General features: G+C 45.6%; 1 protein-coding gene across 1 annotated transcript in view; it reads left to right on the top strand.

Annotated features, from left to right (window-relative positions):
* Positions 1–4,419: 4,419 nt before the first annotated feature.
* The window catches only part of LOC130125913 (transcription factor IIIB 90 kDa subunit-like), a 130,165-nt gene continuing 120,918 nt past the window's right edge, over positions 4,420–13,666 (top strand). The window contains exon 1 of the mRNA XM_056295259.1: positions 4,420–4,603. Coding sequence (XP_056151234.1) covers positions 4,420–4,603 — 184 coding nt within the window. The remainder of the gene's footprint in view (positions 4,604–13,666) is intronic.

Here is a 13,666-nt window from a genome sequence, read left to right as displayed (position 1 = left end):
CAGCGTTGGCAAACCACCCTTTTTATTTAACGTCACTAAATATTATTTAAGATATCACAGTCATGAGTCTACTTGCCTCATACCCGCTGCATAGTTCTATGCTGTACCAAATGAATAACATTTACTCTTTTTGGCTGAATGCTCTCCATTCTTTGTAACTCAGTTACTTTTCTAACTCAAATGCCGCTCACCTAACACTATTATAGAAACTCGACCTTCTGATGTTTTTAAGGGTGTTGAGAACAAGGCAGAAGATGTTTGTGAGATGTGCATAAAAAAATAACATGTCTGTGTGGGCACTCTTGGTGTTAACTCAGAGGTGTTATAATTATGAGGTTTTGTAGCTTTTTTTGTTCATCTGTAGCATTCGTTAAAATCTGGCCCATATATATATGACGCTCTTAACTTTTATGTAGCTGTTTGTGACTACGGGGCCATGCAGTTATGGTTAAAGGATGATACCAAGTTGCGACCATGATTATTAGTTGCAGTCTTTTTGAAGAACCAAGTTTTGTATGGCACATTTTGCAAGTTCCCACAACAACTTGACTACGTTCTACTGTAGCCGGGATTTTCTAAGTGAGGTGAAATGTTTCAGTGTTACCAATATGCCGTTGTTCTCACTTGCTCAGTAATTGTGAAAAAGCAGTTGAAGGAGGATTAACTGTTCAGCCCGAGTAGATCAAGTATTTGGTTATGAGTCAGTGTTTCATCGTTTTGTTCATTTTTGAAGTTTGCACTACATCGAGGCATCGCCGACTCAGTAATCAGCTGGTGTTTGTACCTGCACTTTATGGTCACCTCGATTGTAGTCGTCCCTGTTTCTCCAGCTTCCAGTTATTTTGCTGAGAATAATGTACACCCCTTGGTTCATTGTCCTATTGAGAATAAAAAGCAAGTGTTTATAAGCAGGTGGTGTTGCTTGTTTCATTTGGACCAGGGATGCTTAAGTGAAGACTTTAACGTCAAAGAAAGTTGAGTCGGTTTATCTGGACACAGCGTTTAGTTAGAGAAACGTTTCCTCACTCATCTAAGTGATGAGTCTAAACTGACTGCAGCTATCCCCACCCTTATTAACAATACAGTGGCATAACGACCCAACCCATTAACTAGGGTTTCAATGGCCACGTGTACTATGATTATTGCCCTGTGTGTTATGAGGATTGGGGAATGGTTGCAATCACAACATTGTAAGATGGCAACAGATGTACTTGTAGGACCCCCCAGACCCCCCTCGGTTCAGGGATGGCTGTTCCCTCTTCACATAGATGCACATAGCGTTCCTCCCGATCAAGGATGTGCACATGCTCATCCTCGATAAAGAAGAAACCCATCGTTGGTTTTGGTCGTTATGCCCCTGTATTGTTTATAAGGGTGGGGCTACCTTCAGTTTAAACTGAAGAGGTCACTTAGATGCAGGTGCGGATCTACGGGGTGGCAGCTGCCACCTCTGGGACACAGTCTTGCCACCCCATTTATAAATCAGATAATATGTTTTTAAAGTATATTTTATGTACATGCATGGTGAAGGTCAATGAGACCCGCACCAAACCCATCTCAAAGAGTAGAGAACAAAATACATTCGATGAAATCCGAGTTTTGAATAATAATACATTTAGAATAATGTCCATTGCCCCCCTCCTTGAACCTCATGCCACCCCTTTGCCACCCCAGGAAAAAATCTCTAGATCCGCCACTGCTTAGATGAAGCGATGAAACGTTTCTCTCAATAAATGCTGTGTCCAGATGAACTGATTCAACATTCTGTGATTTTCTTACCTGGATTATTGAGCATGCACAGTTCAAGAAGACTTTTAACAGTATTGATTGAAAATCAAACAGCCGCCTTTTCTGGAGTAAGGTACCTCACACACTATTCATAGCAAAAATAATGTTGAAATTGGAAGGAAATTTATCTGCAGGACCATTAAGACTTGGAATTCATTCATAAAATGTGATGACGCAGGATATCCTGCTGTAATGTAATATAGCAGGATTGAAGTGAGAACGTGTGTCAGTCTTCAGTGAATCTGATAGGGACCTTTTTATGATGTATAAATATCACGAAGACAGCATTATTAACACACACACACACACACACACACACACACAACAATTTCCCTCTTTTTAAATGATCGATAACCCCCTGACTGGTGTTCTGATGATTTATGCTGCCTTGTAAAATACAACCGTAGCGCGGATCACCAGCAGTCTGCCCCTAACCTCGTCTAACCATGCGCACAACCGCTCACAGCGCACGGAACACGGCCCTTTAAAATTGCAACTTCTGCACTAATAGACGTAGCGGCGTAATGGGCGCGTCCATTTATGTGCCCGGCAGGGGTGGCACGGGGGACGGCGCTCCCCAAAAATCGGGGTATCGAAACGCAACAGCGGTTTTTCTTCTCATGGCGTCAAGTGACAAAACCAATCTGAACGCAGTACTAAGTGTAAAATAACGCGCGGTACCGCATTTGTTGCCGTGAAGGTCGCGCCAAAGGTCACGACCGTCCCTTGAATCGGCGTTGGTCTCGCCCGTCTCCCAGGCATCGGAGCGCACATGTGCTCACTGTGTTGTGGACTGCGCTGATGGTGCGGCGTGTTGCCATACTCGAGTTCTAGCAATACAACCGTATAGTTAAGTACGTTTGATGGTAAATGAAAAAAGCATTAGCGAACAGTACCGCCGCTGAAAAAGAGCACGGCGGGGCTTGTGAGAGACCCAGACCCACGGTTTTTTTTAAACTGTCACATTATCTCGCAGGTACGTATGAGGTTGCTCAGACTCGCTCGTTCCTACAGCCACCCATTTAACGGTCGCGTCGGCGGGGAGACCCTTGGTTTCAGAGCCGGGCGACGCGAGCTCGCCAGCCGGCCACCGTTTTCGAAAATGGGCTACCGAGCGAGGCGGTGCGTCGACTCCTAATCAGCTGTCAAGCGGTGGGGGAGTCGATCCCCATGTGGGGAATCAAAAAGGGGTTTTTGTCGATTCTTGCAGAAGTTTTTGGCTTCAAAAAAAAAAAACCCGCCCGGGTCAGAAACATGCGTAACTACAGGCACGGGCGGTAGATAACCGAGGATTTTAAGTCCAACGTGGGCCGGTTAGGCTTGCATGAGCTGCGGGCTAGCTAAGCTGGAAACGCCGCGGTGGCTTGTGCAGCGTGCCACGTCGCTAGCCAGCTAATGGGAGGCGCCGCTGCTAGCCGTGATGTAAAGGCTGGTGGGGCTGTGCGGGAATCCCGGATGGTGGGCTGCGTGTTTACCGTGGCGAATACGACAACCGGCCGTCACGATTCAAGGTGCTGGCCAATAAATAAAAATATAAAAAGTTGTTGAACCCAGCTTGGTCCACCACACCATCACGTCTGCCGGCGGGTAGACGCTGTATCGTATTCGGGTCTGATGATGAACGTGTTGGCCATCGTGTGCGAGATGCTTTTGCTGCTCGAGCGCCCTCGGTGTTAATAACGGGGGGGGGGGGCAGGATTTCCAAATTAGCTTCGCTTGGCGACGCTGTGGAGTCCACGCGATAACCGAGCAGAGCCCAACTCCACCAGTGCTTCACCGTGGCAGGTATCCTGGCCTAATTGGCTGGTTTAAGGTCACGACTGTCCGTTGCTGCGAGTTATTTCACGTAGTGTATTGAAAGAATAACGTTGTGCCACAACACTCAAGTGTGCATGCTGGGGATAAGATAACCGCAATTTCACTGTATCGTTGTTCGACAATTCCCTCCACTTTTACTAGAAATCCCAATGCACGTATAACCCTGGCAGGGCTGGGCAACAGGCCCTGACAGGGTTGTTGTTCCAACCAAGCAGTTACACACCTGAGTCTACAACTCAAGGTCCTTAGCAAAGACTGTTGGTTGACTAATAGAAACAGGTGTGTAACTGCTTGGTTGGAACAAAGACCTGCACCTACACCGGCCCTTTCTGGATCATGTTGTCCACCCCTGCTAGACCATGCTCTGTTGAGATATGAGGCGTGAGAGTGACCATCACATCTCTCTGGGGTATGTCGTGAAGATGGTGCCACAGGAAAAACCTAACCACTAGTCTGGGATGCACACACGTGAGTTTCTAAAAACCTGAAATTCTGACAACTATCTGAAATATCACATGCTTTAATATCGAAGGCTGTTCTGGAGACAGTGTTGCTGAATGGGAATAATCTGGTCAGGAAATGTGAACGAGGGACTCTCATGACTTGATGCCTCCCTCAGCCCCTGATGTCAAGGTGTCCTTGAGAAAAGCACTTTATCTTAAACCGCATCAGTGGAGCTACTCGGTGGCGAGCAGCAGGGGACTGTTTGTTATTTGTATAGGTCCCAATGCACAAATTGGTTTTTGGTTCAGCTCTCCGCTTTTTCCTTCCCATCAGGTTTTATTTAAGGTGTGAGCGACAGCAGATCTCACCATGAGCTCCAAGGTGTGTAAGAACTGCGGGTGCTCGGACATCGATGTGGACCAGGCCCGTGGCGACGCCGTCTGCATGGGCTGTGGCTCTGTGCTGGAGCACAGCATCATTGTGTCCGAGGTCGAGTTCGTGGAGAACAGTGGTGGAGGCTCGCTGGCTGTGGGGCAGTTTGTCTCTCGAGAGGGTGAGTAAGTCTGTACTTACAAAACAAAACAAAAACAGGAGCACCGCGAAGGTCCTGAGCTGGATTTGAATCTGTGATGTCACATGACACCCAGTCCACTATGCTTTCAAGGACGCTCCAGTCAGTGTGCTCCATGTCAAAAAGTTGTGTTCCAATTTAAGTTTGTTGGTCAGCTGAAGAAAACTTAGAGATAGTTTAGTCACCTGCTTATCCTTTTCCCCATGTCACTATTGCCCGAGTGCTGCAGTCATCAATAGGCAATTCATGTCTTCTGTTTGGGAGTGAGATGGCTGACAGGGGTGCACCAATATCACTTTTTCACTGCCAATACAGATCCTGAGTATGAATCATCAAGTATCGCCTGATACCGATACCAAGTACCGATCAGATGTTACAATTTCATTTACAAGTGTTAAAATGTCATTTAGTAGATGCTTTTTCCAAAGCAACGTACATCTGAAAGTTAATACAACACAAGGAAGGATCTAGTCAGGAGACAACAATGCAATGGGTGCCAAAAAAAACCTAGGTTCAAGTCTGATAGGACATAGGTGTCAACAGGCAGTGCACAAAGGCAATGCATAGGGTGCATAGAAGCGTTTTTTTTTGTTTTTGTTTTATATATATATATTAGTACCATCAGGTGTGGCGGGGTTTGTGAAAGAGCTGGGTCTTTCATTTCTTTTTAAAGATGGAGAGGGACTCAGCGGATCAAATGGAGTTTGGTAACTCGTTCCACCATTGGGAACTACAGAAAAGAAGATACTGGCTAGTGACTTAGGGCCCCATTACTTTTGCTGAACGGTGCAGACTTGGACCATTAGTTTGGTGTCAATAGGCAAAATAATTTAATAATGGGGAGGTTGATTGTAATGTGCATTTTACCCCAGAAGAAAGAACCAGCACAAATTTTCACCCCCCAAAGCTGTGATGCAACGTGCCTTGTTCTTTTTTTTGTTTGTTTTTTTGGTCAAATTTATCACCAGAGCAAACAGTTTTACCGTCCTACGTTTTTAGTTCAAAGACATGTAATTAAAGGTTTACTATGAACACTTCTGCAGTTGTTCATGGTGTCTGTTGGGTAGTGTAGTGTTTTACATCTTCAGCATCGCAGCCAAATGTGGAAGAAGGTGGTAGGTGTCAGTGAGGTTGCAGAAGAAGCTTCCTGAAAAACTTTTGGGGATGTTTGGTGTCTTGCAAGCGGGTATGACGGAACAAGCTCATAAAAGACATAAATATATACTACAACATCAATAGCTGAAAACCTAGTCTGAACCCAAGATTTTCCGTTTGGTGCTGATTAGGGCATTCACGACTGCTGCAATTTAGTAGTCATCAAGTTAGTTAATATTGATCTCACCCAATAACAATGATCAATTCTTGTCAACAAGGTCTCACATACAACAAGTAAAGGGTTAAGTAATGTAGGCGGGACCAACCTGGGGGTAGATGAAATGGCAGAGTCCTTGATTGGCTCTGAGAGGTTGTTTACAAATGAGCCGCATTCTGATTGGACTAAAGCCCCAGCAGGCCTGTGTGAGCTGGGGGGTTTGACTGCAGCTTGCAGGTGTTTCAGGTTTAACAAGGGACCGTGACTTACAGCCAAGTGCGTCCGTGGTTGATGTGGTGATGGCAGCTGCTGAAAAGCCTAAAAGCTTTAAATGAGCTTTAATTGAATGAGTATATATTCATCTAGTCCTTTTTGGCCTGCATAATGTAAATTAAACGGTGTCTCCAACAAGAAGCATTCACATTTCTTGACGTTTATTTTAATGTGGGGGAAACGGATTAGCAGAGCAGCCAGCGTCTAATGAGGAATTTGACATTATAACATTAAATGATTGAATGTGGGTCACTTTCCGATTGAGGATGATGGTATAAAAGACAAAGAAAGTTGAATCGGCTCGTCTGGACACGATGTTTATTAACAGAAACGTTTCATCACCCATCGAGGTGACCTCTTCAGTCTCAACTGACTGCAGGTATCCCCGCCCGTATAAACAATACAGTGGCATAACCAGAGTTTGAGCTGTTACCTCCAGGTCGTCGGTTGAGGATGCCCTGTATTAGGACTAATAGATACAAGGCTTCCTTTGTCCCCACTGCCATCCAATTGTTAAACGGTAGATAGTATTCATCTGTTGTCCGCAGATTGCTTGTTTCCTCGGTCTGTATATTTGAACTCCTTTGGTTGGCCTTGCCCACTATGTCCTGTTGTCAATTCTGCCTTGGTGTTTCTATGTTTTGTTTTTGTGTGAGAGTTTTATTATAATGGTTGCAAACTAATTTCCCCATAAGGGACAATAAAGACACTTTAACTTGGACTTTGATAATGACTGAAACCAACGATCCATTTCTTATACAATAGGCATGACCATTAACTAGTTTACTATATGGCCATGTGTACTATTCACAGAGGATTTGGGAATGTTTGCAGTCAGCATTGTAAGATGGAGACAGATGTACTCTTAGGGCCCCCCTTCGGTTCATGGATTTGTCGTTCCCTCTTCACATAGATGGCCTCTCTGACTCCCAGTTCAAACCAGCATTCCTCCCTATCAAGGATGTGCACATCCTCATCCTTGAAAGAGTGGCCACCGGCCTGTAGATGGGTGTAGGCTGTGGAGTCCTGGCCTGATGTGTTAGCTCTTCTGTGTTGTGCCGTCCTCTTGGCCAGCGTCTGTTTGGTTTCCCTGATGTACAAGTCACGGCAATCCTCCTGGCACATAACAGCGTACACTATATTGCTCTGCCTGTGCCGGGGGACCCGATCCTTGGGGTGGACCAATTTCTGGCACAGCGTGTTTTGGTGTTTGAAAGCAACCGAGACGTGGTGTTTGGAAAACATGCGTCTCAACTGTTCCGACACTCCCGCCACATACAGAATCACCACTGGTTTACACTTAGGCAGCTGTTGTCCTTCTCCTCTCTTCGATTGGCTGGTGTGCTGTTTGGGCATCCTCCTGGCTTTGATAAACGCCCAGTTAGGATAGCCACACAGCCAGGGCCTGTTTAATGTGGGATTTCTCCCCTTCCGCGGCCGCTGTGTCGGTGGGGATGTTATCAGCTCGGTGGTTCAGCATCCTGATGACTCCTAGTTTGTGCGCCTGTGGATGATGAGAGTCAAACCTTAGGTACTGATCAGTATGTGTTGGTTTAAAGTAAACAACAATCAAGGATCCCTCATCACCAATTGCAATTTCACAGTATAAGAAGGTTAACCTGTCATTTTTCACATCCTCCCTGGTGAACTTGATGTGGTTGTCCACAGAGTTGATGTGGTCGGTGAAATGTGGTACCTCCTGAGATTTAATTTTAACCCAGGTATCGTCCCCATATCTGACCCAATGGCTAGGTACTGTCCCTGGATAGGACATCAGAGCCCTCTTTTCCACTTCCTCCATATACTACAAGCTGGCTACTACAGGTGAGACTGGGGGACCCATAGCACGCCTATGTCTCTGCCTGTAGTACTGCCCCCTGTATGTGAAGTACGTGGACTGAAGACAGCTTCAGGAGCAGATACACTTGGTCAGTGTTAAGGGTGGTCCTATTGCTAAGGGTGGGGTTGTTTTATAATTTCATACAGACCACCTCCACTGCTTCATCAATAGGAAAATATATAAAATACAGCTGTGCTGCCAGCTGCGGTTTGTTTCGCACATTATAAGAAATGTTACGAGAGGTGACCGAGTCTTGCTGAGTACAATTTAACTTATGTAAACTATTAGTGTCGATATTAAACACGGATGAGTGTGTATCTAAAATTGATGAAAGTAAGGTTTGGCAGCACGGTGGCACAGTGGTTAGCGTGGTCGCCTCACAGCAACAAGGTCCTAGGTTTGAGCCCCGGGGTAGTCCAACCTTGGGGGTCATCCCGGGTCTCATCCTCTGTGTGGAGTTTTCATGTTCTCCCCGTGTCTGCGTGAGTTTCCTCCGGGTGGTCCGGTTTCCTCCCACAGTCCAAAGACATGTAGGTCAGGTGAATCGGCTGTACTAAATTGTCCCTAGGTGTGTGTGTGTGTGTGTGTGTGTATATATGAGCCCTGTGATGGCGTGGTGGCCTGTCCAGGGTGTTTCCCCGCCTGCCGCCCAATGACTGCTGGGATAGGCCCCAACATCCCGTGACCCGAATTCGGATAAGTGGCTTGGATAATGGATGGATGGATAAAGTAAAGTTGAAGGCTTTTAGGAGGACACTGTGTTGTGTGTTTGTGTTTTCAACAGCTGCTGTCACTAAAGTCACCACTTAACACGGTCACTCGTTAAACCGAAACATGGAAAACCTTAAATTTTTGTTTATTTAACATGCCGTAACATAGAAAATGATTGTTCCAGCAAAGCTGTTGGAACCACAGCGCTCCCAGCTGCATATCTGCTGTAGATGCATCGCCACTGCTTCATTACTGCACAGTACTAAAACCATAGATGAACGATTAGTCTACAACTATGCACAGTGTCGACTAGTGGGTTTATAGTCAACTAGTTGACTATTTGGTACCAGCAAGAGTTAAAGGGAAGGTAGTGAGACCAGCTATGTTATATGGTTTGGGGACAGTGGCACTGAAGAAAAGACAGGAGGTGGAGCTGGAGGTGGCAGAGTTGAAGGTACTAAGATTTTCATTGGGAGTGATGAAGAAGGACAGGATTAGGAACAAGTATATTGGAGGGACAGCTCAAATTGGACGGTTTGGAGACAAAACAAAAGAGGCAAGATTGAGATAGTTTGGACATGTGTGGAGGAGAGATGCTGGGTATATTGGGAGAAGGATGCTGAATATGGAGCTGCCAGGGAAGAGGAAAAGAGGGAGGCCAAAGAGGAGGTTTATGGATGTGGTGAGGGAAGACATGCAGGTAGCTGGTGTGACAGAGGAAGACGCAGAAGACAGGAAGAAATGGAAATGGATGATCCTCTGTGGCGACCCCTAACGGGAGCAGCCGAAAGTAGTAGTAGTAGTAGTAGTAGTAGTAGTAGTAGACTAGTCTGTGAAACCCCCCAGTGCTGATGTAACAGCAGTTAATGACACTTTCATTTTGAAGAGATTCTTAGGGTTTAGATTGCCCAAACACCACTGCAATTACCCTGTATCCCCCATAGGAGCCATTAAGATGAACAAAAATGATCTTCAGGATGTGCATTTATGCAGGGGCTTCTAAAAATGTACAGTCATTGCTGAAGTCTGTCGCCGGTGTTTTGTTTCTTACACTACTTAGGCCTGTGTCCCATAGCCAGTTACCACCGCTCATAACATTTACCTTGTGATTAGGTCTGACCTTCAGCCTGCAAGGCCTTTATCTCCTGCTGAGTCTGCAGAGGACTGCCGACAGCATGGACACACTGGTAGTTCCACTGCCTTGCCACTAGAGAGGGCTGCTTTGTTAAGATGAACCAGAATGTTTGACGTTAGACGTCTCACATAACCAGAAATGTCCTGGAGGGTTGCTGACCGGGACACGCAGACAAAAACAGTTGTAAAGGAATTTAAACATATGTGGACCTATGTTCTGTGTAAATTCTCTCTGTACATTTTGTATAAATGCTCCCCTACCCAATACTAATTAGTGCAAATATTAGATCATCAACAAAGTCAGTCTATGTATGAGGTGGTATGAAAAGTTTACAGAGGCAGACACAGATACTCTCAGTGCATGTAAGAGTGACAGGTCAGGTTTGCAACATCAAATAATTATGAATACCATGTAGTATTCAATATGACAAGTTTACATGCGGGCGGCACGGTGGCACAGTGGTTAGCGCTGTCGCCTCACAGCAAGAAGGTCCTGGGTTCAAACCCCGGGGTTGTCCAAACTTGGGGGGGTCATCCCAGGTCGTCCTCTGTGTGGAGTTTGCGCGTTCTCTCCGTGTCTGCGTGGGTTTCCTCCGGGTGCTCCAGTTTCCTCTCACAGTCCAAGAATCATCCGTACTAAGTTGTCCGTAGGCCTGTCCAGGGTATCTCCCCACCTGCTGCTCAATGACTGCAGGGATAGACTCCAGCATCCCGTGACTCCAACTGAGATAAGCAGCTTGGATGGATGGATGGATGGATGGATGGAAGTTTACATTCTTAATTCTTAAAATGAGCAATGAGATAGAGGCCCAGTATTTTGCTTAAGGACACACTGACACTGCATGATTCAGTTGATGGGATCAAACCTGAGACCTTAAGGTCACAAGATGTCCTGTCTGCTTAACCACAAGCCTACCCCACTGCCCCTATTAACCCGGCCAATTTCCACCTTCAGAAGATTCTGGTCCTTGCGTAAGGCCTGAAAAGGAAATATTTCATCGTGAACTCTGTATAATTAGTTAATGGATTTTATTTTCAACATACATTTTGTTGTAAATGGATCTGTGAAGGGAATGTCAGTGGTTATCTGGCCTCAGATTTCTCACACTATCCATAAATTTTAACCATAGATTTCTTTTGTGGAATGGGTTAGGGGTGTCCTGTTCATTCCCCCAGATGTACTTTTTTAATGTTAAGTCTTTTTTTTTTCTTTCCCTTTGTATGAGCAACCATGTCTGTGCTGGTGTGGAGGCTATTTTTGCTTGAAATGTTGAAATTTGTGTGTTTTATAATGTAAGGTCACTGTATTGGTGCTGTTGAAGCCATAAACTATCTAACTACATACAAACTGTACAGTCAGTGAGTATCTAGAAGACTCATTTATGCCGGATTCGTATGTTGGATTGCATTTAAAACCACTGTTATTCAGGGTAATCCTGACTGGGTGGGTCACTATCATAACAACACAGCATCAGTAAATTACATTGATCTCAATCCCAACAGTCTAAACCCCAGCTGAGGTTCTCCATCAGTGTGCGAACTGATGTGGGCTGTGGTGGGAAACTTTGTCACATGGTGTGAGTGGAACTATCTGCAGCTCACCGTGACCAAGACAAAGGAGCTGGTTGTTGATCTGAGGAGGGACATGACAGCAGTGACCCCTGTCTCCATCCAGGGGGTCAGTGTGGACACTGTGGAATACTACAAGTACCTGAGGGTGTACAGTGCATCAGGAAAGTATTCACACCCCTTCACTTTCCCCACATTTTGTTATGTTACAGCCTTATTCCAAAATGGATTAAAAAAAAAAATCTCATCAATCTACAAACAATATCCCATAATGACAAAGTGAAAAAGGTTTTGTAGAAATTTTTGCAAATTTATTAAAAATAAAAAACTGAAATATTGCATGTATATAAGTATTCACACCCTTTGCTATGACACTCAAAATTGAGCTCAGGTTCATCCTGTTTCCACTGATCAACCTTGAGATGTTTCTACATGTTCATTGGAGTCCACCTGTAGTAAATTCAATGAATTGGACATGATTTGGAAAGGCACAAACCTGTCTGTATAAGGTCCCACTGTTGACAGTGCATGTCAGAGAAGAAACCAAGCCATGAAGTCAAAGGCATTGTCTATGGACCTCTGAGACAGGATTGTATCGAGGCACAGATCTGGGGAAGGGTACAAAAAAATTTCTACAGCTTTGAAGGTCCCGAAGAGCCCAGTGGTCTCCATCATTCATAAATGGAAGAAGTTTGGGTCCACCAGGACTCTTCCTAGAGCTGGCCGCCCAGCCAAACTGAGCAATCGGGGGAGAAGGGCCTTGGTCAAGGAGGTGACCAAGAACCCGATGGTCACTCTGACAGAGCTCCAGCGTTCCTCTGTGAAGATGGGAGAACCTTCCAGAAGGACAACCATCTCTGCAGCACTCCACCAATCAGGCCTTTATGGTAGAGTGGCCAGACGGAAGCCTCTGCTCAGTAAAAGGCACATGACAGCCCGCTTAGAGTTTGCCAGAAAGCACCTAAAGGACTCTCAGACCATGAGAAACCACATTTTCTGGTCTGATGAAACCAAGATTGAACTCTTTGGCCTGCATGCCAAACGTCACGAATGGAGGAAACCAGGCAACTCTCATCACCTTGCTAATACCATCCTTACAGTGAAGCATGGTGGTGGCAGCATCATGCTGTGGGGATATTTTTCAGTGGCAGGAACTGGGGGACTAGTCAGGATCGAGGGAAAGATGAATGGAGCAAAGTACAGAGAGATCCTTGATGAAAACCTGCTCCAGAGAGCTCAGGACCACAGACTGGGGCGAAGGTTTACCTTTCAACACGACACGACCCTAAGCACACAGCCAAGACAACGAAGGAGTGGCTTCTGTGAATGTCCTTGAGTGGCCCAGCCAGAGCCCAGACTTGAACCCCATTGAACATCTCTGGAAAGACCTGAAAATAGCTGTGCAGCGACGCTCCCCTCTAACCTTACAGAGCTCGAGAGGGTCTGCAGAGAAGAATGGGAGAAATACCCCAAATATAGGTGGGCCAAGCTTGTAGCTTCATACCCATGAAGACTTGAGGATGTAATCGCTGCCAAGGGTGCCTCATCCAAGTACTGAGTAAAGAGTGTGAATACTTATGTACATGCAATATTTCAGTTTTTTATTTTTAATAAATTTGCAAAGATTTCTACAAAACCTTTTTCACTTTGTCATTATGGGGTATTGTATGTAGATTGATGAGAAAAAAAGGAATTTAATCCATTTTGGAATAAGGCTGTAACATAACAAAATGTGGGGAAAGTGAAGGGGTGTGAATACTTTCCGGATACTCTGTATATAGACAATAAACTGGACTGGGCAAAGAACACTGATGCCCGCTATAAGAAGGGACAGAGCTGTCTCTATTTTTTGAGGAGGCTGAGGTCCTTCAACATCTGCCAGACAATACTCAGGATGTGGTGTGAGTGTGTGGTGGCCAGTGCCCTCCTGTTGGCTGTTGTGTGTTGGGGCAGCAGGTTGAGGGTAGCGGATGCAAACAGGCTCAATAAACTGATCCGCAAGGCCGGTGATGTTGTGGGGTTGGAGGTGGACTCTCTGACAGCGGTTTCTGAGAGGTGGACACTGTTGAAGTTATGTGCCATCATGGACAATATCTCCCAACCTCTCCATGATGTGCTGGTTTGGCACAGGAGTACTTTTAGTGATAGACTCATTCTGCCGAAATGCACTACAGAGCGCCACAGGAGGTCATTCCTGCCTGTGGCC

The sequence above is a fragment of the Lampris incognitus genome, chromosome 16 (genome assembly GCF_029633865.1).
Source record: "Lampris incognitus isolate fLamInc1 chromosome 16, fLamInc1.hap2, whole genome shotgun sequence".
Classification (NCBI taxonomy): Eukaryota; Metazoa; Chordata; class Actinopteri; order Lampriformes; family Lampridae; genus Lampris; species Lampris incognitus.
This window is presented reverse-complemented; position numbering and strand designations above follow the sequence as displayed.